General features: G+C 38.4%; 1 protein-coding gene across 2 annotated transcripts in view; it reads left to right on the top strand.

Annotated features, from left to right (window-relative positions):
• The window catches only part of LOC127651225 (mineralocorticoid receptor-like), a 169,183-nt gene that overhangs the window by 118,294 nt on the left and 30,582 nt on the right, over positions 1 to 20,307 (top strand). For both annotated transcript variants that reach the window (XM_052136958.1, XM_052136959.1), the window contains exons 4-5: positions 11,448 to 11,564; positions 18,392 to 18,709. In XM_052136958.1, coding sequence (XP_051992918.1) covers positions 11,448 to 11,564; positions 18,392 to 18,709 — 435 coding nt within the window. The remainder of the gene's footprint in view (positions 1 to 11,447; positions 11,565 to 18,391; positions 18,710 to 20,307) is intronic.

Here is a 20,307-nt window from a genome sequence, read left to right on the forward strand (position 1 = left end):
ATGAGAAACTAGAACTGATAACAAAGTGATCAAACAATGAACCAATGAAAGCAAGACACATGAACGCAGAGGGAAAACAGGACATCACATGACTGGGGAACAGGAACTTTAACAAGAAATTTCAAAATAAAAGTACACAAAAGTCAACTGAGAATATATCACAGGTTCACATCAGGGACAATGAAAAAGTTCTGTAAACTTGTGCATGTATGTATGCGCTTTAACCGGCAAAGTTTAAAAACCTTGTTTTAGCGCAGTGGTTGACAGGTAGAACCTTCACCAAAGAACATTCCCTAGAACTCCTTGGTTTCACCACACTTAAGCATTTTGAGTAAAAAAAAAAATAGAACATATAAGCCTACTGCCATGAATATGCCAATATAATGGAGGATACACCATGCATGAAGCTTTAGTACTTTTAAAAGGAAAACAAGTACAGGTATGAAGGATAAAAATAGTTCCCCTTCTGTCACTCACTCGACATTGTGTCGAAGGGGTCGTCCTTGGGAGCCTCGCGTACCTCTGAACTTGAGAAAAGGCCAATGTGAAATCGGCAGACAGAATTTGCATGTCCCGCCCCCGGATATACGGGTATAAAGGGGCGATGCAGGCAGAGATCAGGGATGTGAAACGCAGTTCAACCTGGCCGGTAATTTTGGTGAGGTTCGGTGTGGTCCATACTAAATCCAAGGTTCAGACAATGGCATATGAAGTATCCCATGTCTTATTGTTGGAGTTGGCATCAGTTCATCCTCTGAAGTCCATCATAATAGACTGAAGTGATGTTTAGCTGGCACCGGCTGCATTTAGTCATCATCAGTGACATGTAGCAGTGGAGTCCAACACAAAGCAGGAATGGTGCTGGATCCAGCCTGTTCTGGTGACCTCAGGATAGGAGTCCCGAGGTTGAGACAGGGAAACAAATAAAATAATATAAGCATATATGCCATTCAATTTATTGCAGTTATAAATCATGATCAATGTTTCTGGTTCCGGCAGACTAAACAAAAGCAGCCTAATTTTGGGTTGGAGGATAAATTAGGTGTATGCCTTGCTATATAGATGAGTCTTTAGTCTTGACTTAAAGGGAGTGTGTCTGCATCTCGAATAGTGTTAGGGAGATTATTCCATAGTTTAGGAGACAAATATGAAAATGATCTACCTCCTTTTGTGGATTTTGATATTCTAGGAACTATTAACAGGCCAGAATTTTGCGATCATAATGAACGTGATGGAATATAGCATGGTAGAAGGTCTCTTATGTACTATGGAGCTAGACCATTCAAAGCTTTGTACGTACTTAACAGAATTTTAAAATTAATACGGAATTTAACAGGTAGCCAATGTAACTGTCACAATTGACTGACATTAAGTGTTGAAGGTGGGTCTAGAACCTGGGTCTCCCAGTTAGAGAAAGCCATTTCTCTACCTCTGGTCTACTGGGGAAGACAGTCTGTAGAAGACCCATGTGCAGAAGCAAAAAGCAAACTAGGAGGCTCAGATAACTCAAATGTAGGCAGTCTTTACTTGATTGCAGTTCTCAGAAACAAACAGAAAAGCAGTCATAGCTTTACAAAACCAAACATAAAGTAAGCCCAATGGCAACATAAGAACAGCACTTAACTCTTCTAGAACTCAGGAAATCCATAGATGGTGGGCTCAAGACTGAACACAGCTCAATGAAAACTGCCAACTTAAATAGGGCAAAATACAGGTAGAACACATTAACCTGATTAGCAGTCATAACTAAAGAGTTCACAGCAGGTGGTGCCACCTAGTGGCTGGGAGTGTAATTTCAGGAGGGAGCAGACAGCTCACCCTAGTGGCTTGGAGTGTCATTGCAAGAGGGATTAGACAGTGTTCCCTAGTGGCTTGGAGAGTCATTGCAGGAGGATTCTTACAGTAACGATGATAAAATGGGGCTAATATGATCATATTTCTTGGTTCTTGTTAGCACTCTGGCTGCTGAATTTTGAACCAATTGAAGTTTATTTATTGATCTTGCTGGACATCCTCCCAGTAATGCATTACGATAATCTAGTCTTGAGGTCATGAACGCATTAATTAGTCAGCATCAGCAACAGAGAGCATGTGCCTTAATTTAGCAATATTTCTTAGGTGGAAGAATGCTGTTCTACAAATATTGGTAATTTGATTTTCAAAGGACAGATTGGTATAAAATATAACACAGTTCTTCGCTGTTGAAGATGATGTAACAGTACATCCATCGAGAGTCAAATTATATTGTAGTGGCTTATTTATTCTTATTTTGAGTTTTTGGTCCAATAATTAGTACCTCTGTTTTGTCAGAATTGAGTAGAAGGACTTTTTTGGCCATCCAATCTTTTATTTCATTGATACAATCTGCTAATTTGGAGAATTGTGAAATCTCATCAGGTTTTGAAGAAATATAAAGTATAGTAAAGTAAAGTAAATGCAGCCTTGATCAGATGATAAGAGCAAGTCATTTGTAACTCTGATAAGTGTAGTCTCTTTTCTGTGATGAGGCCTAAATCCTGACTGAAATTATACTATTTCTCTGTAGAAATGAACATATTTGGGAGGATACTACCTTTTATAGTATTTTTGACATTAACAGGAGATTTGAAATAGGTCTATAATTAGCCAGTTCTCCATTATCAAGTTGTGGCTTCTTAATAAGCGGTTTGATAACTGCCATTTTAAAGTTTCTTGGGACATGTCCTAAGCATATTGAGGAGTTAATAATATTAAGAAGAGGTTCTGAAATTACAGGAGATACCTCTTTTAAGAGCTTAGTTGGTATAGGATCTAAGAAACATGTTGTGGCTTTTGATGTTTCGATTTGTTAGCTCTTCATGATCTATGACAGAGAAGGATTGAAATTGCATGTGAGGAAAATTATTTGACACTGTTTTCTGAGGTGCTATGACAGATGATTGCATAATTCCAATTTTATTTCTGATTATTTAAATTTTATCTGTAAAGAAATTCATGAAGTCATTACTCTTGTGCTGCAATGTAATATCTGGTTCTGTTGAGGCTTTATTCCTAACCATTTATTCCTAGGAGTGGTGGTGGCGTAGTGGCTAAAGCACAGGGCTGTTAATCAGAAGGTCCTTGGTTCGAACCCCACAGTCACCACCATTGTGCCCTTGAGCAAGGCACTTAACTCCAGGTTGTTCCGGGGGGATTGTCCCTGTAATAATTGCACTGTAAGTCGCTTTGGATAAAGCGTCTGCCAAATGCATAAATGTAAATGTAACCAATTTAGCCACAGTTCTGAATAAACATCTAGGATTGTTGTGGTTATTTTCTATGAGTTTACTAAAATATGCTGATCTGGCAGCTTTTAGTGCCTTTCTGTAGCTACAGACACTATCCTTTCATGCTCCACAAAATACTTCTAATTTTGTATTTTTCCACATGCGCTCCATTTTCCTTGAGAGCATGAGTGTGATCATTGATAGATTTTTTATTTATATTTGACGCTGTCACATTAAGCATTATTAGTTAAAAAGACTTACATTTATATCCTGTCCTTTGAGTAACACCAAAAACTTCACTGTGAATTGTAGCAACACCTCCTCGACCCTTCAGACGAGGCTCATGTTTATAACAATAACCTGGGGGAGTAGATTCATTTAAACTAATATATTCATCCTGTTTAAGCCCGGTTTCAGTCAAACAGAGTGCCTCCAAACTATGATCTGTAATCATTTCATTAACAATTCTAGAAAGAGATGTAATGTTTAGTAGCCATATTTTTATATGATGTGTATTTTTAATTTAGTTGTTTTGTTCAAGTTTGACCATAATGCATTTTTTTCTAAATTATTTAGTGAGGGTAATGTGTTTGGTAGTTCGGGGAACAGACATAGTCTCTATGAGATATCTAGAAGATAATCTACATTTAGCATTAGCCAGCACTTGTAAATCTGATTTGATGTCAGACGCTCTGGCCCCCGAAATGCAATTAACTATAGTGGCTGGAGAGCCACTATTGAATTAACAATAGTGGCTCTATTTCCACATTCCTTACAATAGAATAGAGTGGGGGGAATCGATTTGAAACCCTAACAGGAACGGGAGAGTCTCGGCGCGTCACCCAATTGCCCTGCTGCAGGGGCTCTACAGCCAGAACCAAAGTGTGTATGTTGCTCTCTGTACTACTCGCATCCGAAACAGTATCTACCGGCTTCTCTTTCTCACTGACCTCCACTAGCGTTTGGATGCGAGTCTCTAACTCATTAACCTTCTCGTTCAGCCTGACTAATTCCTTACATTTATAACATGTGAATCCCTCACTGCTGAAGGAGGAGGCTATTGTAAACATGTGACATGCAGTGCAGGAAGAAATAACATGAGCGGATGCCGTGACTTATCACAAATTGTTTGTTGTTGTTTGTTCCTGTGCGGTGAGGGTGAGGGTTTGAGATTGATGTGAATCCCTCACGCAATTGTTTGTTGTTGTTGGTTGTTCTTGATAAGTGGTGCTTTGAGATCGATGTGTACCGCAGAGGAGAAAAAACGGGTGCATGCTGAAAAAATGCATGCAGTTTAATCGCGATAAATATAGAACGCGGATGCAGGTGGAATATGTGTGTAGTTGAATCGCGATAAGAGAATAATACAAGGGAAAACCCGATGCACGCTTAAAAATGGCAGATGTTAAGTATTAGAGGCTGAAAACAGATATATAAGCGATGCTAAAAAACTAGCAGGCTACAAACACAGACTCTAGCTAGGTGCCAACAGCAACAGGTAAGATACATGCGGAAAAACCTGAAACTTGATCAAATGACAAAGGATATAACGATGAACGATGAATATAACGATGAATGTTTGAGAATAAGAATAAGCAATGCTAAGCAGCCTAAGCAGGCAACAAACAAACACTCATGCAGTGTGCCGTCAGCAACAGTGGTGCACTTTAACTAATCCAACCAGCAACAAATTAGAATAAAATCATCCCGTTTCAATGTTCTCATTGACGGTATTGCATAAAAATAAAGACATATATAAATATATTTTTACAGAACTTCTCTAAAATCCAAATCAGTTTAATTAAGACAGAATCAGCTACATTTTCACAGCATCATATATACTTGGCGAGATAAAACAAGTCTTTAAATTGCGCCTTCCTCGTGTTACATTTGACTATCACTCAGTTTTAAAGGTGACATGCAGGTATCTCTGGAGGAGCGCATCACAAGTACATAAGACGTGCAGCACAAGCGGAGCACAGCATGAGTGCAGCACAAGTGCATCATACAAACATGTTTGAGCCTGAACCTTTATTTCTGACACCAAAGCAGTTGAAGTCCACTGTCTGGGATTACTTTGGGTATATTAAAGACCCACGAGGCACCATCAATATTGATGGATACCCAGTCTATGAAGTTTGTCGCAAAAAAGTGTTGGCTCAGGCTGTAAACACTTTTAAACCTTAAGCATCATCTCTGTGAGCACCCTCCCATGGAATTTGCAGAGATGAATGTAAATAGAAATACAGTATACAGGATAATCAATTATAGCCCCTGTTTCATAAAAACACCAGATTCAATGTAGTTTTACATGATATGTAATGACTATATTGGCTAAAATTAGGCTTTCTGTCACATTCACAAATGCAGCAAACGGATTTAAGCACTCGTTCAACATTACAATGTGTCAACTGTTTGTTCATTTGCAGTGCAATAGTTGGCATATTAACATATTATAAGCAGTATCAATGTGCTTGATACTGCTTATAATATGTTTTATTTGTAAAACATACGTAGTACTAAATAATAGAAAATAGACAGTACTGGACAAAATGCCAATAAATAAACTACAAATGAATTATGTATTTTCAGTAGGTATTGTTTAGAATTAAACTAAATCATAAATGCAACAAATTACTGAATGCATACAAATGCATATCTGAAGTGTTAACTGGGCAATAATCATTACAAATATTACAATTCAAGTTCATAAATCAAAATAACAATAACAAAATATTTGTTTTCATTATAATCATCTGACTATTGTACATGTTGCAATTTATTTATTTTTCGTTATTATTGTTTTACCTGTTTGAGATTTGGATTTTTTTACCTTGTTGGATTAAGAGAGTGTCCTAATGTTTAAGATCAAAAGTTAAATGATTAACGTTGAAGAAATCCAAAAATAGTTCAAGAATTGGTTATTTATAAGTTAAAGTTTAAGAATTGGTGTGTTATAAGACATGTTTCATAACCAAGTATTAAACTGTTAATAATATTATCAATGCAACTCAATACCGTGATAAAGCGGTACATTTTGTTATGGTTATCATACCATGAAAATGTCATACCATTACACCCCTAACCGGAAGTGGTGAGAATGAGTGATCGACGGAATGGGTGAAGGCTCAAGTGGACTGACTAGTTATACAGCATATCTTTGTTTGATGGTAGAAAACATCGCTGCATCAAAACAGTCAGCTCCGACGGTAACGGCTTTATACTTTTATTTGGTCATTGTTTTTAACATAAAAAATAAAGATATTGTGATGTTTAAAAGACAATTTGAGCAGGTGATTCATTATGAAAAACACTTAAAACAGCAGTTAACAGAAGTAGGAATGCTGATGGCACCGGTTTGATCATACGTGTTAAAGGGTTAAATGCCATTGTATTGAAAAATTGTTACAGAATATTCACTTAAATTACCACTTTTGTGTTCCACATAAGAAATAAATTAATGTGGGTTTTAAATGGCATAAGGGTGAATACATTATAACAACATTTTGGGGTAAACTATTCCTTAAAAAACTGGTGAAATAATAGAATGCATATGAATACCTCAAAGTTAAACTCGATTCATTTTTAAAAATTGGCTGACCAAGGAAAAGGAAGTTAACAATTGTAACAGTAAAGGCAGACAAAAACATTCACATCTGAAATGCAATAAAATGCAGCACACTAAAACATTGGCCAAACTATGAGGTAACAATACGAGTGTGACAAACCATAATGTGCACTTGTTGAGATTATGTACGCCAGTGCATATAAACACTGCCCAGATATAGATCCACAAACTACAGTGTGCAGCAAAGCAACAATACTCAACTTTCCCCTTCCATCCCTTATGTACACAAACAGTCTCTCTGCTACATTTGTCCATAAACACACTTTCACATACACACAGGCTCACTGATACACACACTCACACACAATATGGTGCAGTCTACGTGTACTGACTTATGTTGGGCCAATGATTAACAGGATTTGTGGGTCAGTTGTGTACAGTGTTCAGAGGGGCTGGAGATTTCGTAGAACACATTTCAGGTCCGATTTGTGTCTGTTTGGGTGGTGAGGTGGAGGAAGGGGTGCGTTGTGCTTCCTGTGTCGCAGTTTACTGCTTTTTAGAGCAAGGAAAATGGGCTTATGTAAGGGGTCATGTGATTTAGCCAGAAATAGTGGCAACACTACAGCTGCTGTTGCTCCGTTTGCAGATCCTGTGCTTTTTTGGCAGCTTCTAGATAGACTCGCTACACATTTTATCCTCAACCAAAAACACTCATTGTGCCCGTCTGCAGCCACGCTGTCCACAAGCCTCTTCATGTAGATAACGGGTGCTTTTGAAAACTCTAAATGATGCTTCCTCATTTCATCGCTCCTCCGTCCATTAGCCCTTGACCCACAAATCACATAAAGTCCACCATCGTATGACACACGAGGAGGCGAGGTCTGAGGAGAAAGGAAGTGTTCAGAGGAGCTAAGAGGGAGGAAGCACAGGTGCATCTTATAGTATTGACTTTTAAGTCACAGTCCTTCGCATCACAGTCCTTTGCACCACAGCCCTTCGCACCACAGTCCTTCTCATCACAGTCCTTCGCATCACAGTCCTTCGCATCACAGTCCTCGCATCACAGTCCTTCGCACCACATCCTTTGCATCACAGTCCTTCGCATCTCAGTCCTTCTCATCACAGTCCTTCGCATCACAGTCCTTCGCATCACAGTCCTTCGCATCACAGTCCTTCGCACCACAGTCCTTCGCACCACAGTCCTTCGCATCACATTCCTTCGTACCACAGTCCTTCGCATCACAGTCCTTCGCATCACAGTCCTTAGCACCACAGTCCTTCGCATCACAGTCCTTAGCACCACAGTCCATCGCATCACAGTCCTTCGCATCACAGTCCTTCGCATCACAGTCCTTAGCACCACAGTCCATCGCATCACAGTCCTTCGCATCACAGTCCTTCGCATCACAGTCCTTAGCACCACAGTCCATCGCATCACAGTCCTTAGCACCACAGTCCATCGCATCACAGTCCTTAGCATCACAGTCCTTCGCATCACAGTCCTTCGCATCACAATGTTTGGATGTCAAAATATATCATTGATAGAGGAACAGGATGAAAAGTAAGGGTTTAGTTTACTGTTGATTTGCGTGAAAGGGAAAAAGTCATTGTTGTTGTAGTGTTAATTTCACTGGAAAAAAGCCACAAAAAAGAAATAAGCACAAATGTAGGTATAGTGTGATTCTACAAGACCAGTTTTGGCACAACAGTTTTAATTCATATTTGTGGTTTTAATCATAAATGCCACCTACTTCTAGAGTGCATCATGCTTTTTAAAGATTTAATATGAATAAATGTATAAAATTAAACAAGATTAAACAACATAACAGCACTATCTCTTAAACAGTTAGTTTACCCAAAAATTAAAAATCCCTCATGATATACTCACCCTCATGCCATCCCAGATGTGCATGACTTTCTTTGTTATGCTGAACACAAATATTTTTAGAAGAACATTTCATCTCTGTTGGTTCATACAATGCAAGTGAATGGGTGGCAACATTTTGAAGCTCCAAAATCCACATATGGGCAACATAAAAAATACTCCAGATAACTCTGGTGGTTAAATTCATATATTCAGAAGTGATATGATTGAGAGTAAGAAACAGATCAATCATTTAAATATTTTTTTTTACAATAAATTCTCCTCCCTGCTCAGTCAATCTCAGTCTGTTTTTGGTGATTCAGATTCAAATCATATACCTTTATTGTCACTCAACCATATACACAAGCAACAGTGGGTGAAAGTCTTGGGTGCTGTTCCAAGCAACATAGCATTATGACAATTACGATAAACATCTGATTGACACGTAACACAATTTACTCATCTTGTTACACAACACAATATACACATTATAATATATACAGTATACACAAAATTAGAAGACTGTATACAATAAAAATACACCGTACCCCCCCTCCCAGCAGTCAGTTGCCAGTGTGTTATTAGGAGAAGTATAAAATGTGTGTCCAGTCTGAAGCTAATAAAGTGTGGTGCTGAGATATGTTGACCGTGAGAGATCGAGAGTTCAAAAGTCTGATTGTCTCTTAAAAGTCTTTGTGCATATCGCCTCCTACTGGGCAGGGAGGAGAATTTATGATACAAAATTACTTAAATATTGATGTTTCTCACCCACACTCACATCATGTCTGAACACATAGATTTAACCACTGGAGTCATATGGATTACTTTTATGTGGATTTTGGAGCTTCAAAAATGTGGCACCCATTCACTTGCATTGTATGGACCTACAGAGCTGAAATTGAATTTGTGTTCTGCAGAAGACAGAAAATCAGACTGGATTCCCCAAAAGGAATCCACTCTAGCTCTGGAGTCGATTCCAACGTTTTGAGTTGATTCTCGTTTCCCAACGACTCGGAATTGATTATTTTTGGAATCGATTCCCAGCCCTAACATTTACATCTTGCTTCGATTCCTCAGTCCTTGGAATCTCATACTTGTATCCTTCCTAAGAAAGAGGAGCTCAGACGCAAGGAAAGAAAACAAGATTGCACAATTTTAAAAATGAGGGCATGTTCAACTTCATGCAGTTTAGAAGAGTAGACTTTCCTATAATATTCATTTGAAAGAGAGTGGGGGAAAAGAGGGAGAAATCGAGGCAGAGAAGGGTACGAGAAAGAAAGAGACAGAGACAGAACAAGCGATGCGCACAGCCACAGTTCCTGGATGATGCCCTGCGGTGCCGCGCTCTGGCCTGTGGAGCGTGTGGGTGTGCAGCGATCAATGGAGCGGAATGGTGCTCTGAAACGAGAACTCGTTCCACGAGCTGTGGTGTTGGCTAACGAATACAGCGCACAAGGGATTCTCAGGCTGTTACATTCTCTGTCATAGTGTCCCGAGCCAACCAGTGACACTCAGAAATACTGTTTGAGATGGCTCATTTGTCCTTTATGATTCTAGTGCAGTGGTGTAAAGTGTAAGGCAGCTGTCTCCTGTGCTTTGAATATTCACAAAGAGATGACATCTATCAGGGCCGTAATGTTAGTGCCCTTGCCACACAAAGATCACATTTTACTGAAGGTATTAAGATTAAAAGAGCTACAGTATTATTCACTTTAAGTGTGAAACATTAAAGGACCTTCAGTTATGCAGCAGTTCCTACAGAATTGTTAATCATTCTAAAGAAAATCTTTTTAACTTGAAGTGCCATTTTTAATAGTTTGTGTTAATCAAATTTGTGTTCCACTACAGTTACAATTTAAATAACTGGTAATTAGAATACAGTTACATTCCAAATGTATTTTGATTACTGAAGAGATTACTTTGCATTTATTGTCATATGTTTCATTTAATATTTAGTCCTTTCAGATGGAAAACATTTATACATATAAATGATGTGATCCAAAGTGCATTTGAACAGCTGTGAAACACTTTCTTATGATGTGTTACATTCATACGAGCAGACAGAGAAGTTTGAAGTAAGTTTGGAGCAGAAGAAATAGAAATAAACCTTGTATATATTGTCAGCTTTACACTAAACTAAAATGCTAATTCTAGCCATTTTACATACACGTTACCAGCACGATCAAATTTTTTATTCACATTGGATCACAAATTTCTTTTTTTCTAGTAAGACCTTTGATATTAGGGCAAAAATCGTATTCTTGATAATAATTCTTTTATTGTTTTCCTGTAAAGATATCTAAAAATTTGATATCTAGATCAATTTGATTTATCTTGTTTTAGGAACAACACTGCATATTTAGTTTTTTCAGAAAACGTATTTTTAACATGTGTATTTTGTCTTCCGCTACTGGCAGAGTTTTTATAGTCAAAACAAGTGAAAGAATCTAGCAATGCTGAAGAAGTAATCCAAAGTATTTAGAATACATTACTGACCTTGCGTAATCTAACGGAATGTATTCTGTAATCAGTAGTGGAATACATTTCAAAAGTAACCCTCACAACCCTGGTGTTAATCACTTGGAAGTAAACATTTCGACAATAAACTACTAAATAAAATAGGGGGGACTGGGGCTAGTTGTCACATAATTTTGCATGCCAATGGTGGCAGGCAAGCCTAATTTTGCCAACCCCTGGTGTACAGGTAACTAGATTTAGAGGTAAAGATTTGTACAGAGAACTTTAAAACTTTCTCTTTCTTTTCTTGCAGGTCAGCACAACTACTTATGTGCTGGGAGGAATGACTGCATCATTGACAAGATTCGGAGGAAAAACTGCCCAGCCTGCAGAGTACGGAAGTGTCTACAAGCTGGAATGAATCTTGGGGGTAAATGAAATAATTTACTTATGGGACTAAAAACGGTTATGTTATTGTCTGAATCTGTTATGCTGGCACACCTGAGCATATTATTCTTAAGATATACAGTAAGAAATTCCAGATCCAGAAAAAACAAAGGTGGTATTTGCACTTGATCACTGTGTTTCCATGTGTTTTTACTGATCGTATAGCTATCTGAATGAATAAGCACAATATATTAACACTTGGCCACATCAACGTGTCTCAGTCATAATCTGATTTTCAATTCCTGCACTATATGCAAATAAAAGTTAATTTCCGTGATTAAGCTAATGCTGGACAGCGAATTTAAAAGATGTGATTTATTCTATAATTTTTTGTGACTTTGGATGAAGGTGTAAAAACTTTATTAAGAGCATGGTTGATTTCAAAACATAGCAATTGAAAAACTAATGAAGTCATTTAGACGTTTGTGCAAAAGTTGCTACCCTATGGTCACGTTGGTTCAACTCACCACATCATTGAAGAAAAAACATATTGATAACAAATGTTACTTAAAAATCAGTATAACCTAACCAAATGATTAGATACATTGGGCATTCCTGTCTACTTTATTACAGCTAAAGTATGTAAACTTCTGAACAAAACAGATTAGGCACACATTAACAAAATTTGGAAAACACAGACACACGTAAATACCACCAAAAGAGCAGTGGAGCTTCACCATGTTCATCTGTATTGTGGCCAAAATGGCCATCTCTATCTGGTTGGATTGCTAAATTCATATGAATGTGGTAGACGTGGATGATTCACTCGCTTCTGTTTCTTTGAAGTCTGAAAAATAGCTTTTACTGTTAAGTTGGAAGTTTGAAGGGTAAATAACTGTAAAATGTGCAGTAAATTACAAAAAAAGGATCATGCAGTGTTTAACTGCAATATGTAGAGCTGTTAAAATTAATGCATTAATGCACACAATTAGCACATTCACCAATTTTTACACTAGATTTTGACATTATATTCAGCTCTGTGTGAGTTCTCAACACTGGTTGGAATAAGGCGGAAACTTTGCAATGTGTCAGGGGACATTACACCTATATACACACCACATCAAACACAACAGCAATATTGTATCCATGATAAAGTGATGGTGATAGGACCAGGAACTTTTAATGCAATTTTTTTTTTTTGCACAAATCAAACCCAGATGAGACAAAAACAAAGTACTTTGAAACCTTTGTAAAGCAGAATTTAATTACCACAAAAGCATGTCAAGTCTCAACTGTCAACTGTGGCCCCTGGACAGCTTGAGGGAGTTTTCCAATGATCTGTCAATGCTCTGCTCAAAGTCTAAATAATTTAATCTTTGAACCTCTCAGCTAATTATTACCAGATGACCAATGATTTAAATTTATTATGAAAAATAATGTGATTAATGGCAATTAAATATGTAATATTTTGACTGACAGGACTAGTAATATGCATTGCATCATGGGAAACTTATGTGAGGTCACTCATTAATTACATTATATTACAATAATTGTTTATAGGCAACCCACAACGAACCTACAACCACTAAATACAGCAAAGTTCTGTAATTGTATATAGGCGTGGAACCCACAATGAACCTAAACTGTAAAACAAATTCTGTAATTATAATGGTAAAAGACTGTAAAAATGCTACAGTAAAAAAACATTAATTGGTTGTTGGGTAGTTACCTTAAAATATATGATAATTTAAAAAAACATATTTAAAAAGACAATACATGTAGTTTTACTGTAGTTGTTGTAAAAATTTAAATTTTAAAAAGTATTATTTTCCCATATAATTAACGTTAAAAATGTATATTATGTATAACAAGAGAGTACATGTACATTTCTGTTAAAATATAAAAACAATAATCTGGCATTCCCAGAATTCCCTGCACGACCCATTAAATTTCATTATATTTTATGGGAATAGTTACGTTTCTTCCTATTTTTTTATATCAGTTATGTACATTGGGGTGTTCTGTGCTATATTTTATTAAGTTTTGTTAATGTCTATTGCATTATTTTAATTTCACATGTTACTCTGATAGTGTTTAGTGTTTGTGTGAGTGACACTGACCATTGTCTCTATGTATTGGTCATTACTCCATGGAAGGCCTCTGGCTCCGAATAGTAGTGTAATCCACCCATCAAACTTTCTATGGACGATTGCAGTTTTTCTAAATAAATTAAGCCAACTTGGATACACTTGGCAGTAAACATCAGCCATTTAATCGTTTAGAGTAACTCAGTACTTCACCATGTGTTATCTAGCATTTTAATGTGTAATAGTATCTGAGCAAGGAGATTATAACCACCAAGTTTTCCCAGTTCATGAGGAGCTGCGCACACTGTTCAGCTCACTCCCAGAGGATGAAAGAGCTCAACTCATGTCGTTTAAGTGTTTTAATGTCGTAGTTTTCACTATTGCAGCATGCTCATCTCCCGTTTGTGAATATAATACAGTTGTAGACACTGGGACAGTTTCATCTCTATGTTTTCTTTACATTGCATTTGGTCGTGACTCACAAGTGGACGCTTCAATCATCGTACTCATACTACGAGGATATAACCCCACATTTACAATTATTTAATCAGTTAATTTCTGTATTTGGACTCTGGGATGGAAACGTTTCTTTATTTAAACATTTTTACTACACACATGGAGATTATATAAAGTAAGTACATTATCATCACAAATTCTCTGTTGAAAGTTATTTTTGTGACTTACTGTATACCCTTGTCTTGTTCTAATGCATAAATGTACTCTTGTTTGTATTATATTCTTGCATTCCTCTAATAAAAAACATACTTATACTCTGTGAATTCATCCCTGCTACAGGTAATGCATCCTGTTTAAAATAATAAAACAAAATTATTATTTTTTTCTATACCTGAGTAATGATTGTAAAGTGAGGTAGGTCTGTTTAGATTAAGGATTTGAGATGAAGTGTACATAAAAAGGCCATAATAATTCCACGCTCTGGGCACTGCCATTGAAAGCTTCCCCTCTGTATTTTCTGTAATTACAAATGTGATTAACAATACATTATAAAAGCATATTTTACAATTTCAGAAGGTTAATATATCAAGTTCATCATTTAATAATATAAAAGACGGTAATACACCTTAACATATACAGGCATCAAAATTACATCCCGTAAAGCCTGAAACATGGTTACTGTTTTTTTAAGTGAATTTCTGGCAACCACAGATGCCAGTTTTTTACCATAAATTTAACAGGATTTAAATTTTTTTTTTTTTTTTTTACAGTTTCAGGCAGCAACTACTAAAAACGGCAAATTACTGTAAATGTGTGTAAGTGCTGAACTCATGGTGTCTTATTTCTGAAGAATGTGCATCTTTCTGTGTTCGTTATCTTTTTTTATTTATAAATCCTGGCAGTTATTTTCATTAACATGCAAATATGCTGGCTCCGTTTGATCTTGGAGCATTCTTAGTAAAAAATAAAAATCTGCCTGCATGCATCAACACCTCTGCCGTCAGCACTTGGTTTTGCGCTCAGTCCTTATGGAGTAGACAACTGTAGGTAAGTTAAACTATGAAACTTGCCTCTATATTCAAAATTCTAAAGATTGGTAGTCTATTGGTAGTTTGATAAGCTGTATACTTGGTAATGATAATGAACTGTAATCTTGGCTCTTTTCCCTGTCTCTATCAGCCTCCCTCCAACCTTGCAGGAGATAATATTTACCTCAGTTTAAAACCCTGTCAAAAGGCACAGCTGTCTGAGGGAAGCTGCATTTGAGCAGAGCAAAGTGTGACTTATGTAATTTGAGTAGAAAACGCCCTGTTTACTTCCGTAACCTCTGTTCCTTGATGGAGGGAACAAGACGTTGTGTCTATGTAGTGACGCTAGGGGTCACTCTTGGTAGCCCGAAACACCTTCTGATCTTTTATAAAAGGCCAATGGGAATTGGCAAGTGGTATTTGCATGCCACTCCCCCAGACATACGGGTATAAAGGAGGGGGCGTGCATACAGCTTTTTCAGGTTTTGTGCTAAGGAGTCAAGAATAAGGTCCATTTCAGCGGGTAGTTCAGCGTTGTGGTAGGAGGGACACAACGTCTCGTTCCCTCCATCAGGAATTTGGGGTTACGGAAGTAACCAGGACATTCCTTATCTGTCACTCACTCTGCGTTGTGTCGATGTAGTGACACTAGGGGTCCCCTACAAAAATGGCACAACTAGCTGAACTGTGTTACGTGGATCGGCGGTGCAAGATGGGCAGACTACTGTGTGCCGCATAGCCAGAGCACTGGGCCGGCACGTAACCTCCGCTGACACTAGTATGAGTGCCGAACAGCCCTTTGGGGACGATTTGACTACCCAAAGGATAGGGACAGGCTAGCCCAGTCATGTTTCTTCTCTCTTTTTTATTATTCTCCACAGAAAAAGAGAGAACTGACCGGGATGCCAGTGTCTACGTCGGGGGGAGGTCCCATGGGGAAGACACCGCGGAGGCCACACTCCACCCAGAGAGAGGGGGGGGTATTTTAAGTGGACTTGCCGAGTCTAGTCGGAAGTATGTCATGTGGAAAAGTCCCATGGTAGGTCCTACCCAATGGTGGAGGAGGCTTTACAAGCATGGTGACTGGGGCAGAGGGGCCTCTGCCCAAGAAGATGCAGTTTGCCAACAGGGAAAACATTTTCAGCAGAATATACGTCGCAAGGGGTTACCTATGGGGAACCAGAGAATGCGGAGCACCTGTCCCAGCACGGGGCTTAGTTAGCACAAGTACTGGGCTGGCAGCGAGTTTCTCCTTCTCTTGCCTGCCACAGTGCTAAGAGGAAGTCAACCAGGGAACACATTTGTGTAAAACCCCTTCTTCATTTCGGCCGGTGAGACAGGCTGTATCGTACGCTTCCGCAGAAGGGTGGCGATTTCTGCGTGCAAGGTAGAGGCGTTCTTGCCCTTCACCGTGGTGAAGTGGACGCTGCTGAACCTAGGCGGGTGCCTGGGGTACTGAAATGCAAGTTGGCCGGTCCAGGTCAGCCACCGCAACGGATTGAGATCGTGAGCCACGCGTACTAGCTCCGGGCGAGGGGGACCAAGGGGACAATTTCGCCGGATATACCGGCGGGTAGGGCCTTGCGGCAGGGCGGAGCCACGGAGGCCACATTGACAGGGCTTGAGCCCTGTGGCTGTGCTGAGTTCAGAGACATCGAAGCACTTACCTGACTCTCACCTGCGGATCGGCTGAGGCGGGGGTAGGAGGTGCATCATCCCCACGGTCCGTCGAAGCCATCCGGGTTTGAGGATATTTGTGCCACAGCTTGGTGTGCAGGGGCGGGGAAACTGCCGCCGGATCGCTGGACCTGCCAAAGAGAAATGGTAGATGGTGGTCATAATGACGGCCGTACATGTGACCCAGGGAATAAGGAAACTGCTCTTATGTTAAACTTTTGGGTACCACAGCTACTTGAGCGTGTGGCAAAATTAAATGAGAAAGGAACAAAAGATTCTCCTACCGTGGTCTGTTCACCAGCTCCGGAACAGCGGGTCTCCAGGTCCCTGAGTCACCCATCTGGGGCACTTCAAAGCCTTCTTCTCCGCTTCCTGCGGGGATAAAATACTCTAGAATACACTCTAAATGATCTGACGAAATGCCCAGGGGTGATCTTTGCAGTGCACCTGTGCAGAGAGGGGAGAAGCAGATACGGATCCAGCAGGTGTGAATGGAAGCAGTGGGAATTCAGCTCACTTACTGTATTTCTCAATGAAATAGTGACCACTCGGCTCCGAAGAGAAAATCTGAATGAGGGGTGTGCATGCCCCCTCCTTTATACCCTTAAGTCCGGGTGCATGCAAATACCACTCGTCAATTCACCTTGGTCTTTTATAAAAGATCAGAAGGTGTCTCGGGCTCCCAAGAGTGAACCCTAGTGTCACTACATCGACACATTTTCGAGTGAGTGACAGATAGGGAACATCAAATTAAGTAAGTGCAAGCAGCAATAAGATGATAATTAAAGAAAAGTAGTTATATAGAAATAAAAAAAACTGGGATGTTATTGAAAGGATAAGATTAAAGTTTACTTTGGGGCTGTTCACATAGGATGTGTTCTGCTTTATTTTTTAAGTTGCGGCCTATTTGGGATGACTTTGGTTGTTGCGTTGCGTCTCGCTAGTTTTTCTCGTGCCTTGAGAGTTGTTCTCACTATTCCGTTGTTCTCCATTTTGACACAAGAATGCATCTTATGTGAGCGGCCATACAGTTAAAGGATATTTTGGGAAGTATTGAGTGTGATTACTTCAAAAATGTAACATTGACATTGAACAAATATTCTTTTCTTTCAGTGTTTACTTGATCCTGGTGGCCCAGCACTGACTGACAACAACTGTCACAATTCTGTCACAAATTGTTATCCTTGTTACCATATCTTTTTTTATTGCTGTATATGTCGTGTAGTCTTTTACTTTAATGTTTTACTATATATGATTACTATATGTCATGCTTCATTTCCCATATTACTGCCTTACTCAAATAAAAATAAGAAAAAACAAATGTAGAATTGAAAAATGTGGTGCTTTTTTAAATCTCTGCTTGACAGTGGTCAGGACTTGCTACAAGATCCATCTCTACATCAATAATTACCGCTTTCAGCTCCAGCTTATTTTAGATATAAAAACTGCAATAACATTGCTTTAAGCATACATTAATACATTAATATATTGTTCATTTCAAATTATTTATCTCTTATAAATCCTTTTAAGACCTTCAATGCTTGACATAAGTTCAGAGATGCAACAATTAAAAATGGAGCAGGCACTTTTAATAATAGATGTTTGGTATATTTTCTCCTTAGCACGGAAGTCCAAGAAGTTGGGAAAGATGAAGAGTGTTAACAACGATTCTTCCCTGCCAAACTCAAAGGACAGGCCTCCGTTGCTGACTTCTGAGAAAGACTTGAGCTCGGCCACCGCACTCGTCCCCCATGTCCCTACAGTAGCACCATTTTTGTCGCCGTCCGTCTGTAGCGTCCTGGAGCTCATAGAGCCTGAAGTGGTGTTCGCTGGCTATGACAGCACAAAGCCTGACACCACAGACCACCTGCTCACCAGCCTCAACCAGCTCGCCGGCAAACAGATGATCCGAGTGGTCAAATGGGCCAAAGTACTTCCAGGTACCATTCCAGTGCATTTTTTATGTTTTTATCTGATTCCATCTTTGTGTTCTTCACTTTCAGACCAGTGTCAGAAATTAATCAGAATTTTTGATAATTTTTTGTACTTTTTTAAGTGACTGTATTTACACCTCTGTAGTTAATTTTCAGGGACATTTTTGTCTTATGAAGGCATATTTATCCTAACCATAAATACTGTAAATCGCTTTGTGTCATCCAGTTATGTCAGATACTTCAGTATACTCAGTTCATTAAAGCTGAAGAAATAAAATAATTAACTAGGCCAAAAAATAAAATGTTAAGAAGAATGTCAAATCTTAAGTCAAATGAAAACAGGAATTCATCAAGGGGGCATTTTTGCTGCCACATTTTTAAATCTGGTGACATTTGTGTTACTCTCAGTCACTCTCCTTTTGAATTTTGAACTCTGTTTCAGCAGCAGTTTCTTATTTGTATTTATTTGTATTTTTCCTGAGTTGGACTTGCAGTTCAAGATGAAGTATAAGTTGAACTGTTTGTCTTTGAGATTTACTTCATTCTCAAAACAGAATTTCCAGAATTCAAGTTCAGATAACAGGATCAGACTGAACACATATGCACTTCATGCCACGGTATTCTTAAAACATCAGCCAAAAAGCAGAAAACCAAGAGACAGCAAAGGGGTTGGCTTTATATTAACATATAAATACATTACAAAAACAAATATATAGAAATTAGGCTGCCTCTTCATATAGAGGAGTTTTATAAGAAAGTCTGTAGTAACAGTAGTTTATATTTACATTAGTGCTGTATATGTGGCCAGCATTGTATAAACCACAGTTATAATCATAATCAAAAACAACATCTCAATATTTAATTGGGATTTTAGAAAAATCTCTTTGCCTGTCCTAATCAAGTCTTGAGAGGTATTTTGCTATGAGACGGTCATTTGCTGTATTGCAATTATTTGATACCATGGTGTCTGCTTGCTACTGTATGTCTGGATGTATAAATAGAAGGCTGAAAACACACAAGGACAAACTAGCTAACTGACTTTCAAAGACTTTTTCCAAGCATGGCTTTGTGCGGTCAGTGCACCACATGCTCAGTAAATCTACAAGTGACATTTGGGGAACTGTGAGGAAGGACAACTTAAAATTATGCACATGGCTAGAATGTGTTCATTATTAGTTATATGTCCACTTTTTCACAGTTTTTTAATTAATTAATTCGTTTTTAAAAAGTACTAATGAACTGGGTCAAGGGCAATTTAATTTGGAGGTTCTTCTATGGCTTTTGTGCATCTGCGTCCTATAATATAGTCCATTCGCTGTAAAGCACAACCGGTATAAACACATTCTTAAGATGTTGGTAGTGTAAATGACTGTATGCAATGAATTAGGAGAACAGAAATATAGACTTTCATTCTTTTGCGCATTAACTGCGTCCTTAATGTATGTCAGTCAAATGTTTATGACAGTGACATGCTCCTAACGCAGGGAAAATATGGTGATTGTCAGCACTAATTGGATGTAGATTGTGTGAAATTATATAGAATGTAAAAATACTTAATATACTTAATTATATTGATCTACTGACACACAAATCATGGTATTAAC

Source organism: Xyrauchen texanus, chromosome 11 (genome assembly GCF_025860055.1).
Source record: "Xyrauchen texanus isolate HMW12.3.18 chromosome 11, RBS_HiC_50CHRs, whole genome shotgun sequence".
Classification (NCBI taxonomy): Eukaryota; Metazoa; Chordata; class Actinopteri; order Cypriniformes; family Catostomidae; genus Xyrauchen; species Xyrauchen texanus.